This window comes from Gaeumannomyces tritici, assembly GCF_000145635.1.
Source record: "Gaeumannomyces tritici R3-111a-1 unplaced genomic scaffold supercont2.2, whole genome shotgun sequence".
In the NCBI taxonomy this organism is placed as follows: domain Eukaryota; kingdom Fungi; phylum Ascomycota; class Sordariomycetes; order Magnaporthales; family Magnaporthaceae; genus Gaeumannomyces; species Gaeumannomyces tritici.
The window spans coordinates 6,039,728-6,066,633 of NW_008804546.1; the positions used below are offsets into that span (position 1 = coordinate 6,039,728).

General features: G+C 60.8%; 6 protein-coding genes and 1 pseudogene across 7 annotated transcripts in view; 1 reads left to right on the forward strand and 6 right to left on the reverse strand.

Moving 5' to 3' along the window:
• Positions 1-286, forward strand: part of GGTG_04594 (signal recognition particle protein Sec65) — a pseudogene marked incomplete at both ends in the record, with an annotated part of 1,157 nt that extends 871 nt beyond the window's left edge. Inside the window, one exon of the mRNA in view lies at positions 43-286. The remainder of the gene's footprint in view (positions 1-42) is intronic.
• Positions 287-506: 220 nt separating this feature from the next.
• GGTG_04595 (dynactin ro-3) lies at positions 507-5,447 on the reverse strand. The gene is made up of 2 exons (XM_009222391.1): positions 4,713-5,447; positions 507-4,634 (listed from the first exon to the last, which is right to left on the reverse strand). Exons 1-2 carry the CDS (start codon positions 5,139-5,141, stop codon positions 825-827), a joined length of 4,239 nt encoding a protein of 1,412 aa, XP_009220655.1. The 5' UTR covers positions 5,142-5,447; the 3' UTR covers positions 507-824.
• Positions 5,448-5,740: 293 nt separating this feature from the next.
• On the reverse strand, positions 5,741-9,041 carry GGTG_04596 (hypothetical protein; the record flags this gene model as incomplete). Its single annotated transcript, XM_009222392.1, has 2 exons — positions 5,741-8,306; positions 8,588-9,041. The coding sequence occupies 2 exons, from the start codon at positions 9,039-9,041 to the stop codon at positions 5,749-5,751; spliced, it is 3,012 nt and encodes a 1,003-aa protein (XP_009220656.1). The 3' UTR covers positions 5,741-5,748.
• A 1,344-nt stretch (positions 9,042-10,385) lies between these two features.
• GGTG_04597 (RuvB-like helicase 1) lies at positions 10,386-13,132 on the reverse strand. The gene is made up of 3 exons (XM_009222393.1): positions 12,022-13,132; positions 11,611-11,942; positions 10,386-11,447 (listed from the first exon to the last, which is right to left on the reverse strand). The coding sequence occupies exons 1-3, from the start codon at positions 12,931-12,933 to the stop codon at positions 11,312-11,314; spliced, it is 1,380 nt and encodes a 459-aa protein (XP_009220657.1). The 5' UTR covers positions 12,934-13,132; the 3' UTR covers positions 10,386-11,311.
• Positions 13,133-13,603: 471 nt separating this feature from the next.
• GGTG_04598 (hypothetical protein) lies at positions 13,604-15,824 on the reverse strand. The gene is made up of 2 exons (XM_009222394.1): positions 14,369-15,824; positions 13,604-14,272 (listed from the first exon to the last, which is right to left on the reverse strand). The coding sequence occupies exons 1-2, from the start codon at positions 15,212-15,214 to the stop codon at positions 13,733-13,735; spliced, it is 1,386 nt and encodes a 461-aa protein (XP_009220658.1). The 5' UTR covers positions 15,215-15,824; the 3' UTR covers positions 13,604-13,732.
• A 389-nt stretch (positions 15,825-16,213) lies between these two features.
• On the reverse strand, positions 16,214-16,857 carry GGTG_04599 (hypothetical protein; the record flags this gene model as incomplete). The annotated part of the gene is made up of 2 exons (XM_009222395.1): positions 16,214-16,719; positions 16,797-16,857. The coding sequence occupies 2 exons, from the start codon at positions 16,855-16,857 to the stop codon at positions 16,214-16,216; spliced, it is 567 nt and encodes a 188-aa protein (XP_009220659.1).
• Positions 16,858-17,089: 232 nt separating this feature from the next.
• On the reverse strand, positions 17,090-18,857 carry GGTG_04600 (hypothetical protein). The gene is made up of 2 exons (XM_009222396.1): positions 18,047-18,857; positions 17,090-17,958 (listed from the first exon to the last, which is right to left on the reverse strand). The coding sequence occupies exon 1, from the start codon at positions 18,681-18,683 to the stop codon at positions 18,441-18,443; it is 243 nt and encodes an 80-aa protein (XP_009220660.1). The 5' UTR covers positions 18,684-18,857; the 3' UTR covers positions 17,090-17,958; positions 18,047-18,440.
• Between the last annotated feature and the right edge of the window lie 8,049 nt (positions 18,858-26,906).

A 26,906-nucleotide genomic window follows, 5' to 3' on the forward strand; every position in this document is an offset into this window, starting at 1 on the left:
GCCGGCCGCCGACGCGCCGTGGCCCCGCCCCGCCGTGCCCAGGGGCTGGAAGGTCGGCGGGCTGCTGCCGCACTACAGCCCCGCCCTGACGGGTGGGGGCGTGTCGGAGAACTTCCTGAAGGACATGATGCGCGAGATGCAAGGGGCCGGCGCCGGCGGCGGGCCGGGCGGGCTGGACATGGCGAGCATGCTGGCTGCCGCGACGGGCGGCGCTGGTGGTGGTGCGAGTGGGAGTGGGGGCGGCGCTGGGGAGGAGAAGAAGGCCAAGAAGAAGGGGAAGAAGTGAGCGAGCTGCCATGTTTCTTTGGGCGGCTTGGTCGGGGAGGATTTGTCCATTTGTCGCATGCATATATCCATATCCATATCTGCCAGGACCTACATTCCATCCCCGTGTGGACATCAAGACGGGCCCCCGGCCTTGTAGAGAAAGGTCGAGGGGAAATCGCGATATCCATGAACTGCGTTCAAAGACACACGACCACGATAGGCACACGTGGACATGTCAATATCCCAGAGAAAGATGGATTATGTAGTAAAGGGCCAACACCCAAACTGCCGGCCGCGTCACGTTGGACAGCGATGCCTTCTCTGCGCTAGAACAAGGAACCCTTGGCACAGGTCTGCCACGTCTGTTTGGGGCGCACAGACCATCTACACGATGAACCCTCCTTTCTATCAAGGGGAAAAAAGACAGTAGATTTGACAACAAAAAGGGGGTATACCTGTCCATTTGACGAGGAATCTTTTCCATCCATCAACCCTCACGGTACCCGCCTAGTCTCCGTCCTTCCCAGTCATGTCACATCCCTTTCCTTTCAGGTCCATCAAACAGCCGCCAGCCGACCCTGCAGACCCTCCCACTCCCTAGACCCGACGATCTGGACGTGGCCGCGGCCGGCGGAGACCGTCTTGCCGCCGACGCCCGGCAGTCGGATCTGGAGCCGCGCCGCCGCCTTGCGGGCCGCCCTGGCCGCCTCGGACCTGGACGCAGGCAGCGACGACAACGACTCGGCCGGCACGCCGTCGCCGTCGCCGGCCCCGACGAGCAGCACTTGCTGCGACTTGTGCAGGATCGAGTCCTGCCAGCCGCGCCAGACGGCATAGTCCTCGGCCTGCTTGGCCGCGTGGTACTGCGGCGTCGACCGGGCCGGCCGCCACGTCGACGGCTTCTTCCCGGCCGCAGCACCGTCGGCAGAGTCAACAGGAGCAGCAGCAGCGGCCGCCTCCTGGCGGGCCTTGGCCAGATCAAACACCTTGGCCGACGAGGCCATGCGCAGCAGCTCGGCGAGCGCGTCCCGGCCTTCTGCCGCAACGAGTGCGCGCCTGCGCTCCGACGGCCGCGTCTTACGCTGCAGCGGCTCGGCGAGCCAGTCGTGCGACGCCTGCTCGGCCGTGCGCGCGCGCCGGCCGTCCTCGCGCAGGAACCGGACCGAGCTCTGCAGCGCGTCGATCTCGGCGCGGAGCTCGTCCATCTCGCGCGCCGTCGCCACCGCCATCTCGCGGCCGGCGGCGGCGGCCGAGTCCAGCGCCGCGTCCGAGGCCCCGTTGGCGTTGTTGGGGTCGGCGGCGGCGGCGAGGCGCGCGTCGCCCGCCACCTTCTTCCACTTGTCGCGGTCCGCCTCGAGGCCCTTGAGCTCCCGGTCCTGCTTCTCGATGTCGTCCTTGAGCGATGTGGCCGAGGCGCGCTCGCGGGCGACAGCCTCCTCGAGCTCGGCGATGCGCTGCACCTTTTGGTTCGCATCGCGCATGCGCGCCTCGAGCGTCTCGATCTTGACCTGCGCCGTGCTGAACCCTTCCTCGCGCAGCGCCACCTGCCGCCTGGCCTCGTTGTACTCCTCGCGCAGGTGCCGCATCTCCTCCTCGGCGTCGGCCGGCGCCGTGCGCTGGGCACGCAGCTCCTGCGCCCGCAGAACCCACGGCGCCGGGCTCCTCTCAAACTCCTGCGCCTGTCCCAGGTCCTGCGCCAGCGCCGCCAGGTCCGCCACCTGGCCCGATACGACGCGCAGCTGTGCCGCATAGGCCGAGAAGAGATCCGACTCGCTCGACCCTGTGGCCGCGAGCGCCGTCCGGTGGGCGGCCGACTGCACCTCGATGTATGTGTATGGCTCCGTGCGTCCCTCCTCGTGCAGCAGCATGTGCAGATCCAGCCCGATGCGTCGTGCGAGCGCAGCCAGGGCGGCGGCGGCGGCTTCGGCCTGGTCGAAGGCGTCGGCAGAGGCGCCACCCTCGGGAGCCAGCGCGAGCGATCGTGAACGCAATTCCTCGAGTGCCCGCACCGCCTTGCCGGCCACCACCTTGGCGCTCCGGGTTTGGCTGATGGCGGCCTCGGCCTTGCGCGCAAAGTGCTGCGCCAGCTCGTCGTCGTCGCCCGCGGGCGGGATGACGCGCTGCACCATGGCCCGCGTGGCGTGGAACGTGGCGGCCGCCGAGTCCAGGTGGCTCTGCACCATGAGCGCCCGCATGTGCACGTTGTCGGCAAAGGCCTTGAGGTCGACCTTGGCGTCCCCGCCGTTGTCGTCGCCGTTCTCGGCCTCGCCGATGCTGGCCCCGGTCCCGATGTGCACCTCGCCCAGGTGCGTCATGAGCGAGATGGTGCGCGAGAGCTCGTCGGCGCACTGCCTCTCCTTGAGCTCGTCGCGGCGAAGCCCGTCGATCCAGCCGTTAAGGGCGCGCTCCACAGGCTCGAGCTCGTACAGGGCACCCTCGAAGCGCGAGAAGCGCTCGGGCGAGCACTGGCCGATGGCGTTGACGAAGCGCTCGCACATGGCCGAGACCCACGTCAGCTTGTCGACGACGTCGCAGCCGGCAAACACGTCGTCCTCGTGGCCCACATGGGGCTGGCCATTGGCGCGCTCGCGGATGAAGCCGTTGAGCAGGTTTGCCTTGAAGGCGAGGCGGCGGAAGCGCAGCAGCGCCAGGACCGAGTCGCGGTCCGCCTGGTAGCTCTCGGGCAGGAACATCTTGATGATCTCGAGGTGCTGCTCCGCCTCCTGGGCCTCGAGCCGGCGCAGCTCCAGGTCGATGGTCTTGACCTGCGCCTTGGAGGCCGAGATCTGCAGCTTCATGTTGAGATCCATCATGGCGCGCGACTTGCTGTTGAGCTGCTCCGACTCGGTCTCGGTCACGGCGTGCGATGCCCGCATGTCCTCGAGATCCGACTGCAGGCTGGTAACGAGCTCGCGGAAGCGCGACAGCGTGTACTCCATCTCGTCCAGCGAGTCCTCCTGCTGGGCAGACCGCCGCGCCTGCTCCGTGATGACGGCGTTCTTGAAGTCGATCTCCTCCTGCAACTCCCGCTCATGCTGCACGTGGTTGGCCTCGAGCTCGTCCGCGATCTCCTTGAGGTTCTCGAGGTCCTCCACCTCGGCCTTGAGCTCTTCGATCTGCTCTGCCTGTGACATGTTGCGATCCGTCAGGTCCTCGATCATCTCCTCGGCGCCCAAGGCCGTCTCTAGCTGCTGCCTCAGGTCCTCGACTATGGACTCGGTCTGGCTCAGCTTCTCCTTGGTCGCCGCGAGCTGTTCTGCCGCGACGGCAGCCTCCTGCAGGTCGTTCTCCAGGCCCTTGATCTCGTCCCGCATCTCCTTCTCCTGCTGTTGAGACATGTCCCTCAGCCTGATGAGCGCCTCCCTCATCCGTTCGTTGTTCCGCTCCAGCTGCAGCCACCCCGCGCTCGACCTTTCCTCGGGCGTGATGCCCTTGTTGTACTCGGTGTTCTCTTCCCTGAGGATGTCCACCTCGAGCTCGAGCTCCTCCAGCTTCTGCTTGACATCCGAGAGCTCCTGTTTCAGCACCTCGGCCGTCTCCTCGGCCATCTCTCGGTCCAGCGTCGCCAGCTCCAGCACCTGGTCGTGCTCTGCCTGGAGCGTCTCGACCGACTCGACGCGCATCTCGTACTCCTTCAGCTGTTTCCTCAGCTCCGCGTTCTCCTGTTGCTGTGGTTGGAGTTTTGCCTGTATCTTGGCGATGATGGCCTGGAACTTGTCGCGTTCGCCCTGCACCAGGTCGAGCTCCTTGATCTTGTCCCTGTCTTCCTGCCTTTGCCTCTCGAGGACCTTTAACTTGGTCTTGAGGTCCTCGATCTCGCGGTTGGCTGCGGCGGCTCCGGCAGCGGTAGGGGCCCGTACTCGCCCAGCCGCCGGGCCAGTGCTGCTGGCCGCAGGTGCTGGCGCCGGGGACGTGAGCTTCTCCAGCGCCTGGGCCCTCGATCTTACAGGACTGGTGGGCTGAGGAGACAATATCTCCATCTCGCTGGTCTTTGCCGACGTTACCGAGTCGTCACTAGCGCGCTTGGATGACGCCGATCTCCCGTTCATCTGCGTGGAGGGCCTCTGTAGGGAGGGAGGCCGAGCGCCTGGGGGCCTCGGGCCCCCGAGAGAGGGTCGTGCGCTTGGGGGTCGCGCCGGGCCGCCTGCAGGTGGCACTGTCCTGGACGTTGTGGACGACGGTCGAGCAGGTCGTGGCCCTGGCGGAGGAGGGGGGCCCATGGACGTTCTGGGAGCAGGCCCGCCTGTGGAAGGGCGCGCGAGTTTGGCACCAATCGATGTCCTGTTTGTCCCTGCCGCCGAAGGGGTCGCGGTGCGGGAGCCAGGCATGCTAGACACCATCTGCTTCGTTGGAGATTTTGTGGGTGACTAAAAATGTGAGCAAGCCTGCAAGTTAGCATTCAATCGAGCTCCCACTGAGCTTGTTCTGGGGTTGCGGTGGCGTACCCTGACCATGCTCGCCGCCCGCGAGGTTCTAGCTCCCGGGGTCGGGCTCGGGGCGTTGAGGCTCATCCTCTTTGCCATTGTAGGGTCGCTTCCGGTGCCGCGGGCACTCATGCCGCCACCGGTGAAGAGGCCGCCGGTGCTCGGCCTCGGGGCCGGCTTCTTTGCCGCGGGGGCGGCCCTTGGTGCTGGTGCGGGCGGCGGCGCATCGGCGAGGACGGTGCATGTCGTCGGGCGGACGAACATGCCATGGCCGAGGGGGCAGTCGAAGTAGCGCTCCCCCTGGACGCTGCCGTCGTTCTTGCCGGTGTCGTCGTCGAGCTCGACGCCGACCCAGTCGCCTTGGGCGAAGCTGGTCCTGCCGATGAAGCGGATAACGCCCCGTCGGCCATCGCTCAGCTCGATGATCTGGCCTACAGCCAGCTCCGTCATGATGAGAGTGTTGGTCGGGCCTGGATGTGCATGGGCATTTCGGTGACACTCGTTCCCCCGCCTCTCTGGGCTGCCCTGTTCGTGTTCGCGGCCCGGCCTGCTCCCTCCTTTGTCTGGCCTCTTGGACAGGGGCTACCGGTCTGGCGGTCGTAGGCGGACGAAAACGAGGGAGTATCTGGGCCTTTCAGTTATTGAGTGCTGTCCCGAGATGGCATGGGCAGCACAAGCGAAGGAATGTAATGTCGAGGCAGAGGCGGCGGCTGGTGGCGGGTTTAGAGGAGCTATTGTAAAGGTCGATGACCGCGTTGATCGCGTCTGGTCTGCCAGCACTGTGGGTCCAGCATGGAGCTTGCTTGGTTGACCGCAAGTGGCGCACGGACCATTGTTTTCTTTAGCCAACCCTTTTCCAGTCTGGCCGTTCACAATGAGGCAGAAGGGACCAACGAATCAAGTTTATAAACTCCAACACTATAACAACCGATTATCCTCACAACAGTTTTGACCAAGTAAACCCATATCTCCCTTTGATTGTTACTCGACGAAAACCTATAAACTACGTAGAACCAATTAAAGACACCATAAAAGAGACAAAAATCAACCCAAGAACTCAAAGAAACCTTCCAAATCCCCTCTTATAGCTCCCCGCCCTCACCCACTCCATGACCTCGAACCTCACGCGGCGCTCCGTCTTCTCGTCCAGGTGCGGCGCCTGCTGGCCGCCGCTGCTGCCGGCGACGCGCACGACCATGAGGCGCGGGCCCTTGAACTCGACGACGCCCAGGGCCTCGACGTCCTCGGGCGGCGACTTGCGCACGTAGACGAACAGGTCCGGCCCCACGATGCCGCGCCACAGCGTCGCCATCCACTGCCAGTGGTCCACGGGCGCGTACGCGTCGGTGATGGGCACCCGCGTCGCCCACCGGTCCGCCGCCATGAGCTGGTAGCCGCCCTGGATCAGCGCCACCGGTGTCTTGGCCTTGTTGTTGCTGTTGCTGTTGCTGTTGTTGTGACTGTTGCTGCTGCTGCTGTCGGCGGAGGCCGGCGGCGGCGGCTTGGTCGTGATGAACTTGATCATCTCCTCCGACTTGATGTGCCACTTTTGGATGACGCTCATGTACGCCAGCCACGGGTTAGGCTGGTGTCGCTGGACCTGTTGCTGTTGCGGTTGCTGCTGGGGCTTGCTGCTTTCAGACGCCGTCTGGCTGTTGGTGACGCCGCTCATCTCGACGTCGCCGCCCGCTGACGGGGTCTTGTCGCCAGCAACCGCGTCGTCATTCTCGCCAGCTTTTGTCTGCTGCTGCTTCTGCTTGTCCGCCCCAACACCCCCCTTCTCCCCCTCGTCATCAGACAGCACCACAACCTCAGCCTCCCTCCCCGACGGCGGACCCGGAGCCGGGCCCGTGCCGCCGCCGCCGCCAGGCACGCCCTCGACGTTGCGCCACAGGCCGACGGCGCACTCGCCCGACCGCTCGAGCTCGTCTCTGATGGCCTCGCCGACGGCCACCATGAGCGCCAAGGCCGTGCCCTCGACCGCCACGACGGGGCCCCTCGTCTGCACCGCCGCCTCTCCCGGGCTCCCCGGGGCGGGCGGCCCCAGGGGCGGGCTGATGTTGAGCAGCGTGTCGACCTTGTTGGCGTACGGGATCGTCATGACCATGGCCTCGACCGTGCGCCGCTCCACCTCGCCCTGGCTGACGACGGACGACGGCCCGTGCTGCGTCGCGTAGTGCGGCGGCGTCGACTGTGACGACTCGCGCCGCTGCCGCTCCTCTGATTCGTCGACTCCGCCGCCGCCCCTGGTGGTGTGCGGCGGGGGCGGCGCGGCGTGCGGTAGCGGTAGCGGCGGCGCCAGAGGCACGTTGTGCGTCTTGAGCGGCGGCAGGCGCAGCGACTCGTGGCCGCCGACCGGCCTACCGAGCGCCCTGACCGCCGGCAGGCGCTGTTGCTGTTGCTGTTGTTGTTGCTGTTGTTGTTGCAGTTGCTGCTGCTGCGGCGGCAGCGGCGGCCCAACCAGCTGCGGGGACAGCACGTCGTCGCGCCGCGGCGCGCCCTGCGTCACTGCCCGGCGCCGCGGCGACATGCTGTCGGCTCTAGGGTGGCGGTAGCCCGTCGGCATGGCCGGCGACGGGCGGCCGGGGCTGGGGTAGCCGGTCCCGACGGACGCGACCCTCGGCTTGTGCAGCGAGCCGATGATAGGACCAGACGGCGGCGGCGGGCCCGAGATGGCCCCGTTCATGGCCTGCGGGTTCCGCTGCGGCTGCTGGTTCCCGCCGTACTGCCAGTCCCGCGGCGGCCCCTGCTGCTGTTGCTGCTGTTGCTGCTGGGGGTGCTGCGGCAGGTAGTGACGCGGGGTCGCCGGGTATGACAGCGGCGAGCCCGCATATATTCCGCCCCCGCTGCTGGGTTGGCGCGGCGGGCCGTAGTAGTGGTGCGGCGGCGGCGGCGGCGGCGGCGGCGGTGGCGGTGGATCGTCGTAGCCGTCGCTGTAGTGGCGCGGCCGCTTGGATGGCGACGCCATCTGGGCGTAGTCGTCGTCGTGGTAGTAGAGGTGGTCACCGCGGCCGCCGTAGTGCTCGGGCACCTCGCCCAGCGCGCGCTTGTGGAGGCTGGGAGGAAAGCGCCGCCGGGGGCTCATGTCCGCGTCCCGTCCGTAGCCGCGGTCCGGGGCGTCGTAGTCCCAGGCCTCACGGCGCAGCGGCGGGGGCGGGCCTCCGCGGATGCCGCTTTCCGGCATCCTGGACGAGGCCATCGCCGTGGGCATGGCGGGCGTGCGGGGCGTGCCTATTTGCGAATCTGTGGTGGTGGTGGTGGTGTTGCTAGGCAGTCCGGGCGTCGTGGGCATGTTGATGAACCTGCCGCCACACTTGGAGCAGTGGCTGCCGCCGCCGCTCTGGTCGCCGGGGGAGGAGTATTGGTCGCCCAGGGAGAGGTTCTTGAGCGCCGAGAGGCCCGCTTTGGTGGCGCGGCGCGGCGTGTACTTGTAGCCCGGGTACTGCTTCTCGTGGTTGCGCTTCTCCTCGGCGGCGTTGTGACGCCAGAAGTTCTTGACGTCCTCGGGCTCCTTCTGCCACTGGGACCCGATGATCTTGGAGATCTCCGGGTTCGGGAGGCCGGGGTTCCTGGCTGCGACCTGGGCCTGCTTGTTTTGGCGATATAGTATGAAGGCTGTGTGTGAGTGTTGCAGACGAGTGGGGGGAAAGAGATGAGGAGGACTCTTGTCAGTCAACTTGTTCAGGAATCAATGTAGGCTCAGGCAACTGGCCCAGCTGGTTTTTTGCGATTATGGAATGAGGAAGGACAAAGGAAGGGGACAAAGGCTGTTTGCTGCTTTCGACGAGATGGCACTCCCATCACAATGACAAAAACAACTGCCTCCCTTGGCTCTGCTGGCACAGGCGGCTCCTGTATGAGAGATAATGATCGATGACAGAGAAAAGCAGACTCACCGTTCCGAGGCCTCGGGATCTTGGGCGCTGGAGTGCAGAGGCAGATATGACTTCCGCTATCCGGGCTGTTGAGCGGCGCGCTCTCGTGGCGAGACTGAGCGCTCTCCGCTTCTATGGACGCTACTATGCTGCCGCCGCCAGCTTCACGCTCCCTGCTGTTGCCGTCGTCGTCGTCGTCGCTAGGGCGAGGGGCAGCGCTTGGAGCTCTGGCGCGAGGCGATGGCGAGCGTTGATGAGGTCTAGAGGAGCCACTCTCTGGCAAGGAGCGTCGGGGCCGCGACCGCTGCTGCTGCTGTTCTTGTTGCTGTTGCTGCTGTTGCTGCTGCTGCTGCTGCTGCTGCTGAGAGACCGCCCGGGCGTTGGTTCTGGCGTGCGAGGCTGCTTGGCTGGAGGACGACGCGGAAGACTGCAGTCTCGTCACGACTCCGGGGACGTTGCTCGACCTCGTCTGCATGGCGAGTTGGTTTCCATTTGTTGCTGGCAGCCTGTGATGTGGGAGGCGGTAGGAGACAGGGGTCAGGTCCACCATCTCGTCTTGTTCCTTTTCTGGCACCCCCCTTTTTTTCTTCGTCTGTTTTTGTTGTTCCTTACCAGCAGATTTTTCTTCTCAGCTAGGCGATGCAGACCAATGGTAACACCTGCTGGGGAGATGAGATGGGGCTGGGGACCAACTTGATGGGGAAGTGAAATAGTTCTATGCGGCTGTTTGTGGTGTCCGATATAGGGGTGCTGCGAAGCAAACGGAGAGATGAGAGTGCTATGGCGGGGATGGTGGAAAAATGAAGGGGCGGGGATGGGCAGCAAGCTGGCCGAGAGCTGAGCTGATGGGAACAAGCAGCCTGTAAGGGTGATGCCTGTCTGGCCGGCTCAGTTCTGTCACTTTTTTTTCTTTCTCTTTCGCGGGAACAACGCTTGGGCAATGTGATATCACCAAGTGACGACGCAGTCAGAGACCAGGGGAGGATGGTGACACGGCGAGGAAGGGTGAGACCGAGAGAGGTTTGGGCGTCGATGGGAAAAGAAAGGAGAAGGGAAAGAACAAGAGGATTGAGGACGGCGGCAGCGGCGGGGGGTGCTTAGACAACCCAACCAACGAAGGCGAAATCTTTTTTTTTTTTCCTCGTGCTTGCACGCACGCGTCCTGCTCCTAATCAGACGCTTGTTCCAAGTCAGCGTCCTTTGTTCTCGCAAACCATGCCCGCCTGAGTCCGGACTGGTGGCAATTCAGGTGCCAACTTGGTCCCACAGTAGGAGGCAGTCAGCTGGCTGGCTGGCTGCTGCTGCTGGAGGAGGAGGAGGAGGAGGAGAGCAAGGTACAATGACAGTCGTCCACAAGCCGGCGGCAGCCCGTGTGAATCCCGGGCTATGACGTCCAGGTCGACCCGATGTATATGTCGTTATGGCAAAGGCACCCTGACAGCTGACGAGGGAGTACCTCGGGGATACTTGTGATGAGAGCGTAGTTGAAATGACACATCGATTAGGTGACACTGCTTAACATGGGATGCCTTTCTTTCCTTTCTTTTTTTGTTGCTCCCCTCCTCGGTGAGGGACAACTGCCGGAAGAGTGAGAACGGTCAGGCCCAAATTCGACCCGCCGCCGTCTGCAGAAGTTGATGTTTCGGGAATGTGCTGCGAGCCAAAGTTGCTACCGGCCAAGAACCGTCCTGGGACGCTCCCTGTATCCTTTGTCCTCTGCTTCGGCGTTTGCAGAAGCATTCCGTTCGCGGCCGACGGACAGGTCAATGCTAGGGGGCCCACGAGAGGTGGAAAGGGGAAAAAAGGAGAGAGGAAGGACAAGAATCGAGTGGGATGTCTTGCAGTGCCGAGAGTCACGAAACACCGGGGCTCTTGTTCTTCAGCCATTATCTCCCGTTTTTGATCTTGTCGCATTCCCTTGTCTCTAGCAATCTAATCCCCTATTCGACAAAAAAAAACCCCCTCTAGCAGTTGGTATTTCTTTGCCAAAGGAACCACAAGGCGGCCGCCGCAGGCATCGGCAGCAAAATAACGGGCCTCCTACCTCCCTTTCCGGCTCGGCCACTGGAATGCGAAACCACCGGGCCGCCCGCCCTTTCTGGCCAGGAATGCCGTTGCGGCGCTTCTGCGTTCCCTCCCATTCTGGCACAAAAGACAATGGGGCACGAAAAAGTCGTCTGTCGCTCGCAGCGGGCTCTCTCTTTTGTATCCTACATGCCCAGGCTAGAATGCCATTTTCTCTTTCCGGAGGCCTCTGGCTTCTGGCTGGCACATTGGGAGCAGGCCTCGACAGACAGATAGGCTAGGTAGTCCCTGATCCTCCAACACCCACTGTCGTCAAGGAAAGCCCAATGCAACGCACGGTGAGCGGAAAGGGGCGAGCAAACAAACAACAAGCCGCTGAGCCGCACAGCGTATCCCTGCCTCTGCACCACCCGTCCCGTTGGCGGTCCCGTCTTCATCTCAGATGGCCTCAGTCTAGCCCAGGGATAACAGGCCAGCGCCCAGGCTTGATTTCAGCCTCCCCCGGTCGTCTGTTCGCGGTTACTCCCTTTTCTCCTGCCACCCTTTTTCTTGGCCCAGGTTGCTCCCCAACGACTCCCGAAACAAGCAAATATTCTGAACGACGCCCTGGTCGGAGATGCCAAACATTAGGTAAAATTGGCGAAATGCAGAGAATAATAATTAAAAAAAAAAAAACACAAGGTATCATCATTGCGATTCATGCCGTCCTTCCTTCGTGCCTCATGAGATGAAGCCATTGGCGTTCTCGCCGCTAGTCAAAAGCGCTGCGCTCCGCCTCGCGTCGAGGAACAGGTCCTCGCACTCGGCAATGTCCTTGACGTCAATCTCCTTGCGGCCGTTGATTTTGGCAAGAATGCTGTTTGCATTGTCGGATTAGCGCCTTTCTCAAACATGTCTCGGCCATTCTTTTCTCCTGGCTTCGCTGTTCCGTTCCCGCGCTTTGCCGCGTACGAGTCGGGGAGAGACTCCAAGTTCACGGCCGCCCAGGACAGGCAGTTGGTAGTAATCAAAGAACATACCTTGAAGGGGTCAGGAGCTGCAGGCAGTACCTGAGGCTGATGCGCACGCCATGCTCGGCAATCTTGTCGGCGGCCGCGTCAGTGAGAGCCACGCCCTCGGTGTTGGCGCGCAGGCGCACGATGCGCTTGATCTCCTCGGCGTCGTAAGGGGTCGTCGGGATTATGAGCAGGCGCGCGAGGAAGTCGGGTGGCACGCCGTGTGCCGCCACCTGGTCGTCGGTGCCGCGGATCTTGGTCATGCCCCGGTTCGAGGCCAGCACCACGATGGGGGAAATGGGCGACTCGAGGGCCCGGTTGAGATAGGTGAAGCACTCGAGATCGAGCATGTGTGCCTGGTTGCGCGGGTGTTAGTGTTGGGCGGCGCGAACCGAGCCCGCAAGCAGAAGAAAAGAAGAAGAAAAAAGCACAAACCTCGTCAATAAACAACACGCCCGGGACCAGCTCGGCCACACCCTGGTCAATGTATTTGCTGACGACCTTGTTGATCTCGCCCCGTAGCTTGTCCGTGATCTCGGTCATCTTGGGCTTCATCAGCTGGCCCATCATGGACATGATGTCCTGGCCGCCCTGGGGCCTGGCGTTGGCAACATCCAGGTCGTGCAGCGTGACGTCCTGCACAATCTCCTTCTTCTTGTGCACCTCACCCTTGGGGATGGGCACGTACTCCTCGGCCTCGAGGTCGAACTCGGTGGCGTAGGCGTCGGAGCGGCCGACGCGCTTGCAGGCGCCCGTGTTGGCCTCGATGTAGATGACGTCGCCGACTGTCACACGCTCCTTCTGGATGGCCTCGTATATGCTCGGGTCCAGGCGCAGCTTCTTCTGGCCCTTTGCGCTCTTGAGGCCGATGAGCAGGGTGCTGATGGTCTTGCCGTAGCCGCCGAGCGGGTTCTCGGCCTCCTCGGGCGTGAGCTCCGTCACCTCGCCCTCGTACACCTCCTTGGTCTCGCGCACCTTGAGCCCGATGGCCCGCCTGAAGTTCTCCATGAGCACCTCGGTCTTCTTGACCTCGGTCGAGTAGATCTCGCTGCCGACGAGCGGGCAGAAGGGGATCTTGGTGCCCAGCTCCTGGCTGACGGCCAGGGCGAGCGCCGTCTTGCCCGTGCCGGGGCCGCCCGCGAGAAGCACCCCCCTGCCGGCCATCCTGTGCGACTTGATCAAGTCGACCACGACGCCGCACGCCTCGCGCGCCGTGGCCTGGCCCACAAAGCCCGACGCCTGCTTCTCGGCGGTACCATCTGATCTCAGGCCCAGGCCCTTGATGTGCGTGTGCGCCGCCGTGCGGTTCTCGCGGTTGTTACCCTTGACCTCGCTGATCTGCACCATTTTGGCGGCGGGCGGCGGAGCTCGCCTGGGAGGGGGAAAAGGAAGCGGTCGGTGATCTCTGTAGGCGAAACCTGAATTGCTCGGGCGCAAGGCTTGGGTCGGGTGTGCTTCGTATGAAATCGGTACCCAATGCGAAGGCTCTGAGCGGTTGGTGTTTTCCAGTCTGGGAATTCACTTCAGGCGCGTCCGCTTGGAGCTCCTGCGGGTGTGCCACCAAAAAAAAGTTGGGGCCGCGCCGCCGCAATTAGGAAGCTCCCTGCAGCCAATGCGCCATCACGTGAGATATAGTAAGTGAGGAAACGAAACAGTGCCCAAACGGTATCCATCACGAACATTGAGATGAATGTATCAAATGAAATAAACCAATAAAAAGAAGTCGCCCTGCAGATAGGGACTTTATAGGTAAGAGTACATTCATACAATTCAGCCACCCTCTGCCCGCCTCACGAGGTTGAGAGTTGCGCTGTGGGGCAGGCTGATAACCTGGGTCTGGTCGTTTTTCCTTGTTCCCCTACGGCAAAGACCAACTAGCCCACCCTTAACCTTAACCTCATCTTCATACCTGCCCAGGTCATCTCGCCCTAGCCAACCGGCCGCTCCTGGTAGACTCGGATGCCACTCTGTGTTGTTCCCGCCAAGATCACCGGCCCCGGACGACATCAGCGGGGAGGCTGCAAATTAATACTGGATCACGGTCCAGCACTTAGTCCAATACGGCGACATACATTCACGGTCAAGTCATGTTTTATACCATATATGCACACCGTAGCTTATACCCTTCTCTGGTTCTCTTACCCACTCACCGAGCAGCTTTTCCTGTCCCATCCTCCTCGTCACCAGACTCCCTATCATCAGATTCCCCCTGATCCTGGAGCAGCCGGGCGTTCTCGCCATCCCCTCCAGCAAGCACAACCTCACCTCCAGCCCCCGCCTCCAAATCGGCGTCCCGCGCCGGCGCCTCCTCCTCCTCCCTCTTGGAGAAGGCGGCCCACAGGGCGCTCCCGATGATCAGCACGGAGCCCGCGAGCGTCGCGACGCCCATGTCGATGCCGAACACGAGCCTGTCGCTCACGGCGGCGAAGACCATGGCCGTGTACGTCATGGACATGGCCCGGTTCCGCGTGGCGGCCTGGCTGGCCGCGCTGCCGCCCTCGACGCCGCCCAGGGCGGCCGTGAGCAGGAACTGGGTCAGGAACCCGGCGAGGCAGATGACGAGCAGCAGCAGCCACTCCAACGCCCCGTGCGGCAGCTGGAACCGCAGCTCCGGCTGCGCAATGTCCAGGACGGGCGCGAACACGAGGGCGGCGAGGGCGACGATGATGCATGTCCAGGCGAAGTACTTTGGCGAGTGAAGACCTTCATGTCAGCTTTTCTTTTTTCTCTCGCTCGCTTTGTGACCATCCTGTCAGCAAGGGGAGGACGGGAAGCAACATACATAGGTCGTCACTAGCGGGTGTGCGCGCGTGCCTATCTTCCTGATGGCTGTGTAAGCCCCCGCGGTGCCCAGCACGCCGACCAGCGCGATTCCGATGGCCCCCAGCCGCTGGGCCGGCGTGACCCCATCCCCCATCCCGCCGGCCGCCCACTCCGGCGAACCACCCACGGGCACCTCCTCCTCCCCTCCTCCTCCCGACCCCAGCAGCGACGCCGGGCGGGCGATGACGACGACTCCGGCCAGCGCCACGAGCGACGCCACCTGCTCCGGGCGCGTGTAGGGCTCGCGGATGAGCAGGTGGCACACGTAGCCCGTCACGGACGGCACCAGGAAGGTGATGACGGTTGCCTCGGCCAGCGGCAGGTACATCATGGACTGCCACATGCCCCAGATGCCGAAGAAGCCGCAGGCGCCGCGCAGGAGCAGCAGGCCGCGCACGTCGCGCCGGCCCCACGGGAACTGCGACTGCCGCCGCCACGCCATGTAGGCGCTGCTGAAGGTCACGGTCACGGCCATGCGCGCCAGGAGCAGCTGCAGCGGGTGCATGGGCGGCCGCGACGGGTCGCCGCCGCCGCCGTGCTCAAGGAAGCGCGCGCACGTGTTCATGGTGACGCCGCAGACGGTGGCGCCCAACATGAGGATCGCGGCGCGGTGCTTGGTCCACGCCGAGAGCGTCCGGGCCCTGAGTGCGGACTGGCGTGGGGGTCGGGATGGCGTCGCGCCGTAGGACGGGCAGCCGTCTGTGCTGCTACTGCTGCGGCTGCTGCTGCTGTCGTCGTTTTCTCGACGGATGGACTCGGCTTTGGGCCGGGCAGTCTGTTTGGGGCTCATTTTGGACTTGTGCATGTCCCGAGAGACGGGTACTCAAGTTTATGCTCCCAACAGATCCCCGCGACGACGGAAACTCAAGTCAAGTAATCGGTCTCTTACTAGAGGGAGTTTGAATAAGGTAAGCTCGGTATCGAGCCAAGCCAGAGATCCATGTGATAACACAGATAACCCGGCGCGAAATCCTTTCATATGGAGTGTGACAGTGCGGGGGAGGGCGGAGGCGGCCACATCTAGTGTAGACCAGAATGTGATGGCCCTGCAGCTACTTGTGAACAGGAGGCAGGCCGGCCGACCAGGCACACACAAGCATGCGCTACTGGATTAGGCATTCCGGGTTGGAGGCAACATGTCAAGGGGTGCGGGAATGCGCCATGGATGGCACGGGCTCAGCCAATAAAGACCAGCCTTAGGTACCCCGAGCCGGAGGCTGCAGCCGGTGCAAGCGGGTGCGCCAGCCGCGGCTACGGCACTTTGTCGTCAATGTTTTCACGGATGAAGACGTGAGTGTGGGCATAGCCGACCCCGCTTCGTTCGGGGCAAGAATTTCCGGCCGATATCGCAAAGCCCAGGTGACGCACAGCGGACTGACAACCGCCTTTGTCTCGGCCCTGTTACTGCGCATCAAGTCCGAGAGTGGAGGTTGGGTCCTGCCGTGGCATGGAGGGCAGTATGGAGAAGAAGTCAAGGCCAGGGGGTTCAATCACTCACTGTTTTCTCGTGTTGATAGCCCGCCATAAAGGACTCGGGTGTAGTTGATTAGATACTCGTTAGGGGACTGGAAATACCCAAAAACAGCAAGCGGGCTGTATGAAACGCTACAAGACAAAAACCCCCAGAACGCCATGAAAAACCAACGCTGTCTAGCCGCCAGCTCCACTATAGTCATGTCGCCAAGGACCTCTTGATGCCGAAATTAGTGCTCCCCAAAGGCCAATAAACAGACAACCAGAAGAAGAAAGGTGATGCCGTACTGCAACCAGAAAACGTCGTTGCCCGAAGCCATCATCGCAACGCTCATCGCTTCTTTCCAGTCAGGTCCATGAGGGCCTCGAGGTCATCGTCCTGATCGCCTAGCTCCTCGTCCTCGGCCACGTCCTCGTGCTTCCTCTTCTTCCCCCTGTTGACGGCACTCCTCTCGCTGACGCTCCTCGCGCCGCCGCCGCTGCCAGCCTCGCTCTCCGCCTTGCCGTCGGCGGCCGAGGCGACGCCGGCGTCGGCGGCGAGCTGCTTGAGGCCGGTCGTATCCTTGAGCAGGGTTTCGTCGTTGAAGGCCTTGCGGGCCTCGGCGATGTGCTTCTTCAGCTCGAAGACCTCCTGGACGCGGCCGAGGTACTGGGGGTTGCGGCGGAACGAGAACTCAAAGTCCTCGTACTTGACCTTTTGGCGGCCCGAGTACTGCGCCGTGCGCGCGGCCTCGAACGACAGGCCCTGGATGAACTCGGTCGCGATCTCGTCCAGCACCTTCATGCTCTCGGGGAGCGGGTGGCGCACGTCGCCGCAGCCGTAGAGGAGCGATGACACTGGAAGGGAGAGCGTTTCTCGGGTAAGAAGCTGGGAGAGGTCTCTCGGAAAAGGAAGAGGGGTGAGGGCAGCTCACACTCGACGTTGCCAAAGTTCATCTTGCCGACATTCTTGCCGGCTCGTGCCCTGGGCTCCATCTTGGGCTATCGGTTGGCGGGGCTCGCATGGAATGGGTGCCGATGTGCTGCGTGAGCGCGCAGGTGTAGAATGCTCTTCGGTCGGCAGTCGCCCAAAGCCTCGGGTTGGCTAATCGAGCTGGGCGTGGTCGGACGGTCGGTGGTGTCGAGCACGATGGTTTGGTCTGCACGTAGACACGAGAAATATCTCTGTCTTCAATTGCGCCTACGTTTTCCAGCGAGAGTGGTGGTTTGCCGTGATTCATTACATGGTCCAAGTTTCATTCTCAATCGCAGCCAACGCGACGCCGCCGCCGCACAAGTTTCCTGCCGCGCCAAGGCTTCAGTAGCTTCGACCAGGATCCATCCGGCGGCGGGCGGGGACCCCCACAGCACCAACCGGCATAAGCTCCAGGGGTGGTGGGGGCGCTGGGGACCGCCGCTGGGGGGACCGCTGGGCCAGGATTGGCTTTCCAACAAATTGGAAAAGCTGTTCTTCCGATGACAGCATGTCCAATCAATCCACCTCACTCCTAACGAGCACCACCAGCCTTGCGACAACACCGCCCAAGACACCGTCTCCAAGAAACCGCAGAGTCACCCAGGCCACATCCGCTTGCCTTCATCCTCGCGCTCGATAAATAGCGCCACATCAGGCCCACGCGCCGACCTCTACGGAAACAAACAGGCCCCCGTCCCGGTCCCTCGTCTCCTGATCGCGTCCCGAGCTGCCAAGATGGTATGTGGGCGCTCTCTGTCGACCGTTGCTTTCACTTTGCCCCAGCGCCGGCAAGCACGACGACGCCCGTTGCTTAACCTCAACCCAGTGCTAACCAAACGCAACCCGACGACAGGCCGCCCTGTTTAACTTCCAGTCGCTGCTCCTTGTCATCCTCCTCCTGATCTGCACGAGCACATACGTCCACGCCATATTCCCGGCCCTGCTGGACAACAGGAAAGATGGGTACGTCTGAGGATTCACCTTGCCGAGAATCCACAGCCGAGGGGGAGGTTTGGACCGCTGATCCAGAACAAGGGGGCTGACATCACATGCGACAGTTTCATGGGCATATTCTGGAAGTCTGCAAGAGTGGGCGAGCGGCTGAGTCCGTACATCAGCATCTGTTGCGTCGCCATGGCGGTAAGCCCCCAAACACACATCATTTGTCTCGGTCCCCGTTGCGGATGCTTTGGGCTGCGGTCGACTGACTTGGGCTTGGGAGCAGGTTTCCGTCTTCATTGGCAACTGAGTGGCGTTGTCGTCCGAGAACACGGCCAGATATCGTGTCTTTGGCTTTTTTTTTTTACTCCCATGTTAGCACTCCCGCCTCGCCACAGTACGCGGGGTTTGGCTTTGGTTATTCTGGGTGGCATCGGCGTTGTGATTGCTTTTGCAGGGGGGCTTTCCGTCTCGCGTTTTCCTCGTAGTCCTTATTCCTTTGCTTCTTGCTTTGATGCTACGCTGGAGACTTCCTGAGCCCGCTTGTCGATACCCGGCTCGGGCTCGGCGATTGGGTCGTCCAGCCCTGTCACCTCAGTCGAACGGCCAAATGGTTGAGTCCCCCGAGTCGCGTTTGCGTCTGTCTTTTCGCTGTTGTTGGATGTCACGTCATCGTCTCGTCTGTGGATGACTCGCTCGTCCCTCGTCGGGTCGGTCTTCCACGCCGCAGGGCTTCGGCGACTGGCCACGGCTTCGAGTCGGTTCCGTGACCCCCGTGGGCGCTCATGAGACGACGACTTGTCGGCCAGTCGTTACGCTGCAAAGTTGAGGCGGCCGGCAGGCGGGAGGGGACGCAAGGACCATGTCCCTCCTCGTATGTCGGCAAGCGGTCAACGTGCCGTCGCATCTATGGCAGGCGGGCTCCAGGACTCGCATATACTATCCGCACAGACGCGAGCCAAGTTCCCATCCCGGGGCGAGAGAGAGAGAGAGAGAGAGAGAACGAACCCTGGGGCATCTACCGGCCGCTTCTGGAAAAAACCTGACATGTGTTCCTCCCGCCTCGAACATGCGACGCTTTATGGTTTGCTATGACATAGTGCCGACGAACATCCTGTGGAGCTTCTCTGCCGCTTGGTTCGAACGGACATCCATGAGTCACCTCGCCGATTTGTTCCCATGTCCAGTCATTCCGGCATCACACGCGCAAGGCGAAAGACGCGACACCTCACCGCGCCGCCCCCGCCTTGACGCCACGACGCCCGTCGCCCCACGGTACACCGAGGCAAAGACGGGGCGGCGTTGGGCTCGTTGTGAACCAGAGGCTATCGTTATGCTGGGCTCTTGCAGCGTCACACGTTGTGAGAGTTGAGATTTTGGTTTGTTTGTTTGTTTTTCAGGGGGGTGTGACTTATTTGCTGGAGCCTCCCCGAATCGTTCACCAACCAGCACTCGACCCGTGGCGCGCAGGAGAAAAAAACACCAAGCCACCACGACAGGGCGAACACGACACGCATACACACCCCATCCCCCTCACCAAAAGACTTCACCTTGCTTACCGGATCGTGGCTGGCTCCTGCCGAGTGAGACCAGCGCTTGGCAGAAAAGGAAAAAGAAAAAGAAAAAAGAGACATGCAGGCAAAGAAAAAAGAAACACGCAGTAGCTGGGCAGCAACCTGCCGCGGCGCCCAGCACGCCCCGCGGAGGAAGTTGACCGACAATACCTCGGCAGGATGGGAGTCACTCCCGGTATCGGGCAGCAAAGAAAATATTGTCTCCGTGTGGCTGTGAGACAAAGGTCCCGCCGCCGCTCCCTCCTCCCGATCCGATCACATTGGAAAAGGAATAGCTGGAGAGATCATGCAGCTCCATCCAGGGCTAGGGTATGTATGGGGATGAGAGAGAGAGAGAGAGAGAGCTCTAGTAGCTAGTTGTGCTACGAAAGCGGTGGGCTTGTCTGGGCTTAGTGGGCGTGTAGGTGTGGTCGAGGGCAGGTGTGCGTGTATAGGAGACGGCAACGTGTGCTTCACTGTGCAACAAGACAAAAAAAATAAATGCTTTGATAACATCATTCTATTTTCACCTGTACTCCCATTCCAGTCCACCCCCCGCATCTGCCCGTGTCTGCGGGCAGAACTCTCCTGCTGTCCTTGCCCCCCGACATGATTCCAACGCCTCCGTGTACCAATCACACCCGGGCCCCCTCCTCCCCGGGGTACGTCCCTCGGAAGGCGGGAGGCCAGGTACGAGGGGTGAAGGGAGGGGGGAGGGCTGCCGTCGGCTGGCTCAGCCGGCCTGTCTCCTGACCTCGGGATGACCGAGGAGGGGTCTTGCCGGTTGAGATTCGCCCGTGGCGCGCATCACCTTCCCACGGCCCAGGGGGCGGGACTGCCGTCAGCATGGGCACCCTTCAGACAGCATCCCTCCCTCGTCCTTGTCTCCCAGCCCGCGAGGGGACGGGTAGGCGGGAGACGGATTGCGTGTGGACCAGCCATGGCGGGTTTGTCCGTCACATGGGAGGGAGGTTTTGCCTCTTGTTTCCTGTTCGTGTCCGGCGCAAAGCGGCGGCTACCAGCCGGTGGGTGGGCGTGCGTGTAGGTCCGCCTGGCCTGGCAGGGTATGGCCGGTTAGCTCGGCTTGTTTGCCCGTCCAGACGGGTAGGGCGGGCAGCCAGGGCATTGTGTGTATACGGGGGTCACAATCAAGGACAATGGGATGACAGAGGCGCGGGCGTCGCTTGTTTTCTTCTTCTTTCCGCTTTAATCTATCCTCTTCCCGCGCCACTCCCGTGCCTCTTCAAGACAGGAGGAGGGTGAGATGCCCGATGTCGGTCATCAAACCCCCCCAGCCGGGCTGACAAAGAGTAGAGATGCGCAGGTAAGCGGGAGGGAAAGAGAGAGAGAGTACGAATCGGATAGCTGCCCGTCCTCGGAGCATGGCGCCGATCACTGGGCCCAGAGCATTGAGGGGATGAGAGAGAAAGAGAAAGGGCCGAGCAGCAGGCGGCTTGCCGGTGCAGGGCGACGAAAAGGGCGAGTTATATCGGGATCGTGTCCCCCTTGGAGGCGGGATACTAAAGAAAGATAGGAGGCTGTGCATCGGGGGCAGTACGTATGCAAGTACGCGTCTTTGCCCGTAGGACGATGATGCCAATATAGAGGAAGGCCGCTTGGCTCACGCGGCAGTGGAACGTCAAACAAATCGTAGCACAAAAGATGCCGAGAGACCACACCTTTTTTTTTTTTTTGCAACCCCTTTACAGGTCTTTGGGAGAATGGATCTCGGATACTAGCTTCCCCCATGGCCCTTTGCATGTTGGCTGTGAGGGTTGCTTGCCTGCTTGGCACACTCTCACCGGGGCAGATCCCAGCCCGTTCGAATATGTCAAACCACCAGCGGCCGCAAGTTAGCAACCCGATAACAGGTCATCCCATCGAGAAATTGCCATGCATACTTTTCTTTCCGTCACGTTATCACACTGCTCCCGTACTATCGACGGGATGTTGGTCGAGACAATGTGTGAAATAGAGTGGAAGTGGCCAGCACAGCCTCGGGGCGAGCAAGGGTGAGGTGCATATACTGTAACTGCCCAGCGGTACGGTGCGCCTCGGAATTGGGAGATTATAGAGTGTCCTTGCGTTCATACCCGTGCCGCAATAAATCCCTCTCCGACAAGCTGCATGAGGGGAAGCACCGCGGTCCTTTGCTTGGGTAAGGAGTACTAGACACGGAGTGACAGCCCATGAATCCACAACCGAGCAAGATCTTTAGTCACGAGACGTGCTCGACAAGAGGACAGCAAAGAGACGAAGACGATGGATAGAGTGGGAATCCCCACATCGGGGCAAGCTTTCACGAATATCGCATCGCCAGTAGGACGTGACACACAACAGCAATCGTCACCAGGCCAGCCAGCCAAAACTCTCCTTGCCCTTTGCCTGCCCGATCCACGGATCCGGGTGGCAAGTGAAGAAGAGGGGAAAAGGAACGGAAGACGTGAAACCAAAAAGTCGGGTCGATCGGGAAGACTTGGCATCGGCCGACGAGGGAGGGGGGAGCACCAATTCCAGATTCCCTGATCCCTGGCGCGGGCCTGGGCGAGGCTACCTGGGCTGGGCAACAGGGAAAGACGGGGCCATTCGACAGTATGAACAGCCTTGTGCGGGACGGACCTGCCGTCATTGGACCTCGTACAACCCGATGCGGGCGTTGAAACCAGCTGCGGAAGGTGGAGAAGGTTAAAAGAAAAATTGATATTTAAAAAAAAAATGAGTAAATATCGAAACCACCCATTCCAAAAACGGAGAGGTTCAGGGCAGAAGGGCGAAAGAGCGGATGGGGGAAAATGATGCAGGGAAACTCTCAAGTTGGGCCTTTTTTTTCAGACGAACGCTTCGCAAACGGCCGAGGCTTCAGGGATGAACCCCCTTCCACCCCTCCCTCTGTGACCAGACGACACCCGCACGTACCGGACTGACTCGCGCTGTGCTTGATGGATGGATGGGCTTCCAGAGCCGAATCGCATGGCTCCTCTGTCCCAATCGGCCGTCTCGACGTGGAGGGAGGAGAAGAAACTAGCTTAGCTGGCGACAAGGGCAGAGAGCCACGTCCGTGCCCTCTCAGCCACCAAACCATACCCAGCTAGCCCTCCCCCCCGCTAGCCGTATCATGGCGGTATCAAGCAGAAGCGAAGCGATATATCGATGCTGTGGCACTGACCTCTTTTTCTTGGCGTGGAGGGCGAGAAGTGGGAGAAGGAGGGAAGGAGGAAAACTAGGTGGGATGTCGGAGACGAGAGAGGGAAAAAAAAGGATTCCGACATGGTCACGCAAGGCAGGGCGCATTCACGAAACGGGGGACGTACACGATTAGACGGGACGGGCACCGACAGGCTGTCTGCTTGCCGTCTTGGGCGGGAAGGACTCGGTCAAGCGGCCAAAAAAAAAAAAAAGTTGTCCTTGCACCCACCCCGGCGCCGGCGCCGAGGAGCGGCTAGTTTGCCCCATTCGCATGGACCGGTCTGCCGGCTCCCTACGCGGCAGATGCAGTCGCTCTACCCCCTCCGACAGGCTGGGGTTACGGGTTCCGACCTCTGATATTAGTTCTCTTTTTTCCTTTCAGTCAGTTGCCGTCCGCACAGGGAGCGAGGTCTTGCAGCGGGGAGAAGAGCGAAAGCAATGTTCACGTTTTGTTGATCTGACGCACATACGTCCTGCCTGCCGGGCTCGCTCACACGTACTGCTCGAGTTTGCTCTTCTCTCTCTCGTGAGAGAGAGCGGCATGAGCGACGGCCACGTGGGAATATGTTTGATCACGCAATAATGGCATGCAGTGGATATCGGCCGAAACGGAGACAAACAGGCAAGAATATTCCGTTGCGTTCTTTTTTTTTTGGTCGGATATTCTTGTCGAACCAACCCCTGGAACGGGATGGCGGCGGAAACATGTACCCCCTCCCCCAAAGAGAAGCTAGGTGGTTACATGTGCTTTTACTAGACCGTGCCCTCTTATTTTGGGTTCAACAAAGACCACGAGTTCCCGAGGTGCATCGACCCAATGCCCTGCCATGCCATGCTACTGTGTATTCCCCCTCCTCTGTGCCACTGACAGGGTGATCGGACGGAGAAACCATAACGAGGGACAACGCCGACGTGGCTCGTGGCGCCCACACTGGGTGACTTGGCCTCACGCCCTCCCTCATGCGCTGCTGACAAGGTTCGACACGGTGCATCAAGTAGTGGTTATGCAGAGATAGCCAAAGCACGGGGGAGGAAGGGAGGGAGAGAAACAGGGAGGGAGCAGAGAGATCGGATTCTGCTGGTGGCACGACATGCCGCCTCCCGCAAAAGCACAGGGCCACACGGACCCCCGTTCCGCCATCGCCGGGTCTTTCACAATCACGCAGATGTGATGATTGGAATGTAATAACCGGGAGCGTGGTACACACCAGCACGCTAGCGGCCGCGGTGGGGGAGAGAGGGGGAGTTGTCAAGACCGCGCGCGCGGGCAAGGGGCCGCTAGGGCGGAGGCGCGAGAGTTACATTGGCATTCTCACTTGGAGGCCCTGTCCTGTCTCGCGGGGATGACCAGCATCCGTGCCCAAGAGCCGTGGGCGGGGGTTGGACGGGTTTGTGACGGGCCCATCGCGGGAAGATAAGGATAAGGAATGAATAAGACAAGCCAAGTTAACGTGTTCCTCGAGATGTGAGGCTGAGGGGGGAAGGGAGGGTGGAAGGGAGGGTGGAAGGGAGGGTGGGTGGTAGGCCAAGAATGCAGGAGATTTGATGGAAGCTGACCACCTGACGTGGAGGCGAGCAAGAAAAAAAAAACCAGACCGCTGGCACTATTGCGGAGCGACTTATTTGACCGCGATGCACGCGATGGTGTCTTACTAGGGCCATCATGGGCCATGGCAAGCCATCTTAGCGCACACTTTAGAGAGAAGAAGGAGATGCCGATGCAGCCACAGTGAGGCGAACACCCGCAAATCGGCAAACAGAGCGGCGGGTGAATAATCATGTTTGCCTTGGCCGACGACGGATCATGCACGAGCATGTTCAAAGTAGGATGGTCAATATGAAAAAGGCAAACGTCACAAGTCGACGCCGGACCAATCAATAGTAAAGGCAATCGGAGACATGAGTCGGAGAAATCCGCATTTCCATGGATGTCATCGTTGTCCGAATTCGGGGCCTCCGTCTTTTTCTGTGTTATATCCTCCTCGACGGGATGCCGTCAGCGCAAGATGCACAATGTATAAATACCTCCCGACGACCTGCATCGCATTACAAAAAAAAAACCTCGCACGGGGTGGCGGGACCTGCTGATTTGCTGGGACAGATGACGAGATGCAGCTAGCACAGCCTCTACCAAAAGGACGGCGCTAGGGGCGACGGGCATGTCCGGGAAAAAGGCCTGGTGTGGGGAGGGCTCAATATAAGGAAATAACAGAGAGGGTGCGCGACTTTGGTTCCGTTGCGAGCTAAGATGTGGTTCGGGGCTGTCGGAGAGAATAAGAAGAAGAGTGGCTCAATTAAATCGAGATCCCCGGGGCCGATGCGTCGCTTCCATCAAAATGTCAGAAAAGAAGATGCAGAGAACAATCAGGCACTTTTCTACCCGCCTATCAGGTGCCAGCTAATCACGGACAGGCACAAAAACAGCAAACACACCCCTAAAAAAAAACAGGATGCGATCCCCACCCAGCACTTTAAAAAGTATACCAGGATCAGAGCGAGGCACATGGCACCGCCCGCCGTTTTCAGGGGAAAAAATAGTTGTGTGGTTCCAGCCCCAGGGTCCAGGGCAGGGAGTGGGCTCTGGGAAGGGGAACTAGGGCGAAAGCGGACTAGTCCGTCCGCGGGCCATTCGATTTGGTTCCTAAACCCGTCGTCCTCTCTTGCTTGGTTCTCAGCTCGAGAGTTCCGCTTGCTGCTTGCTGACGGGAGCGGGGATAAAAGGCGGCGGCGGGGGCGGCGGCAAACAACAATGCAAGAGGAAGTGAGGATGGGGCAAACAACCGCAAGACACAAAAACAACAACACGAGAGCGAGCCGAGGGGAAATGGGCTCGGGAACATGCGGCGGTGTGGTCATGTAACTTGCAGCGGCGCTATTATGCATTGCGTGGCTGCCACATATTTACGGGATATGCTATACCAGGTATGCTCGCAGAAAAGAAATAAAAAAGCGCCAGTATCGTGTTGGTGTGTGGGCTCTGCCTCGTAACTCGTAATGCAATGCACCCGCCACCATGCCCCGTCCCTTCTCACGCGCATTCTCGCAGGTTTAGGTTTTTTTTTTTGAACGTCTGTCCCTTTCGTTTATTTTATTTTCGCCAAGCTACATTGTGGATGGCCAATGTACCAAGCGAGTGAGGTGAGAGGAACCCGCACGTCTCAGCGAGAGCAAGGGTCATGAAGGAGGCGCAACAACACCACGCCTCCCAACCATCACGGCGGAGTTTGCGTCAATGTTTGCAGTCGACATGCAAGCAACTCCGGAATGGATGGTAACAGACCCAGGTTGCGATCTTCCCTCTAGGCGGGCGCATAAGAGGATGGAAGGGAAAAGGACGGCAAAACGACACCAAACGCATGAGCAACAAGAATAGGGAAAGAAAGTCGCAGAGACCCCGTCGTCCACCATATCCGCAGTATTTCCCTGTCGTGGCGCCCACGCCAAGTCGCGGATCGGCGCATTGATGCCAGCCATGACTCTCAAGGGGCCCTGGAGCCAGCCGCGAACGCTAGCAAGCCAGCACAACTTCCAGCGCCGTTCAGCAGGTTGGCACGGTCTGGTCAAAAAAACGGAACACTTTTCAATTGGTGGTGGTATGCACTGGGGCAAAAATTGAAAAGTGTTCCGTTTTTTTTTGTTTTTTTTTGATCCGGCCGTGGTTGGTCCCCATCTCGGCAGGGCGCCACCAGACCGTACCACCACCCCCTTGATTACGCCCTTGGCTGCGCGACCATCCCTAAGGGGAGCGCAACCAAGGAGCCGGGAGCCCAGTGGGCCCTGAACCCATTTTGGCTTTCGGTCTAGTGGTGATGATGGTGGATGGTGGTGGTGCAGTGCTAAGATCACCGCCGTATTTAAAACCTCGCATGGAAATATGGCCGAGACCAATTCCTGGGCGGCGGGATGGAGGCCTAGCCCAAATCGCCTACTGCCTGCCATATTGTTTTTGCGTTCGAGACCTTATGTTGGTTTGTTTGCCATCTTGTTGTCCTTTCTTGGAACCTGCACGCAGCGGCGACAAGAAAACAAGAAAATAAGAAAACAGGGAATCAGTCCGTCCGATATATCGTATCGCAGTTCCTCCCTGTGTATGCATATCGCACAAACCAAACCTATCGGGGGAGGAGTCGTGTGTGACCATCGGGTGTGGGGTGGTGTCGTGTTTGCCCCCTACCTTGCTGCTCGCCTCGCCTCGGGGCTCGACTCTTGTCTTGTCCGTGTGTTGATGGCTTCAGAAGCGACCGCTGCACACACACCAAGGCAGAAACTCCACTGTAACCGACATGGACGATCTCAACTTTTTTTTGTCTTGTCCGCGTGATGCCCCACTGGAACGTGGAGACGCCGGCGCACACCTTGTTTTTCACTCTCAAGCACACCCGTTCATCGCT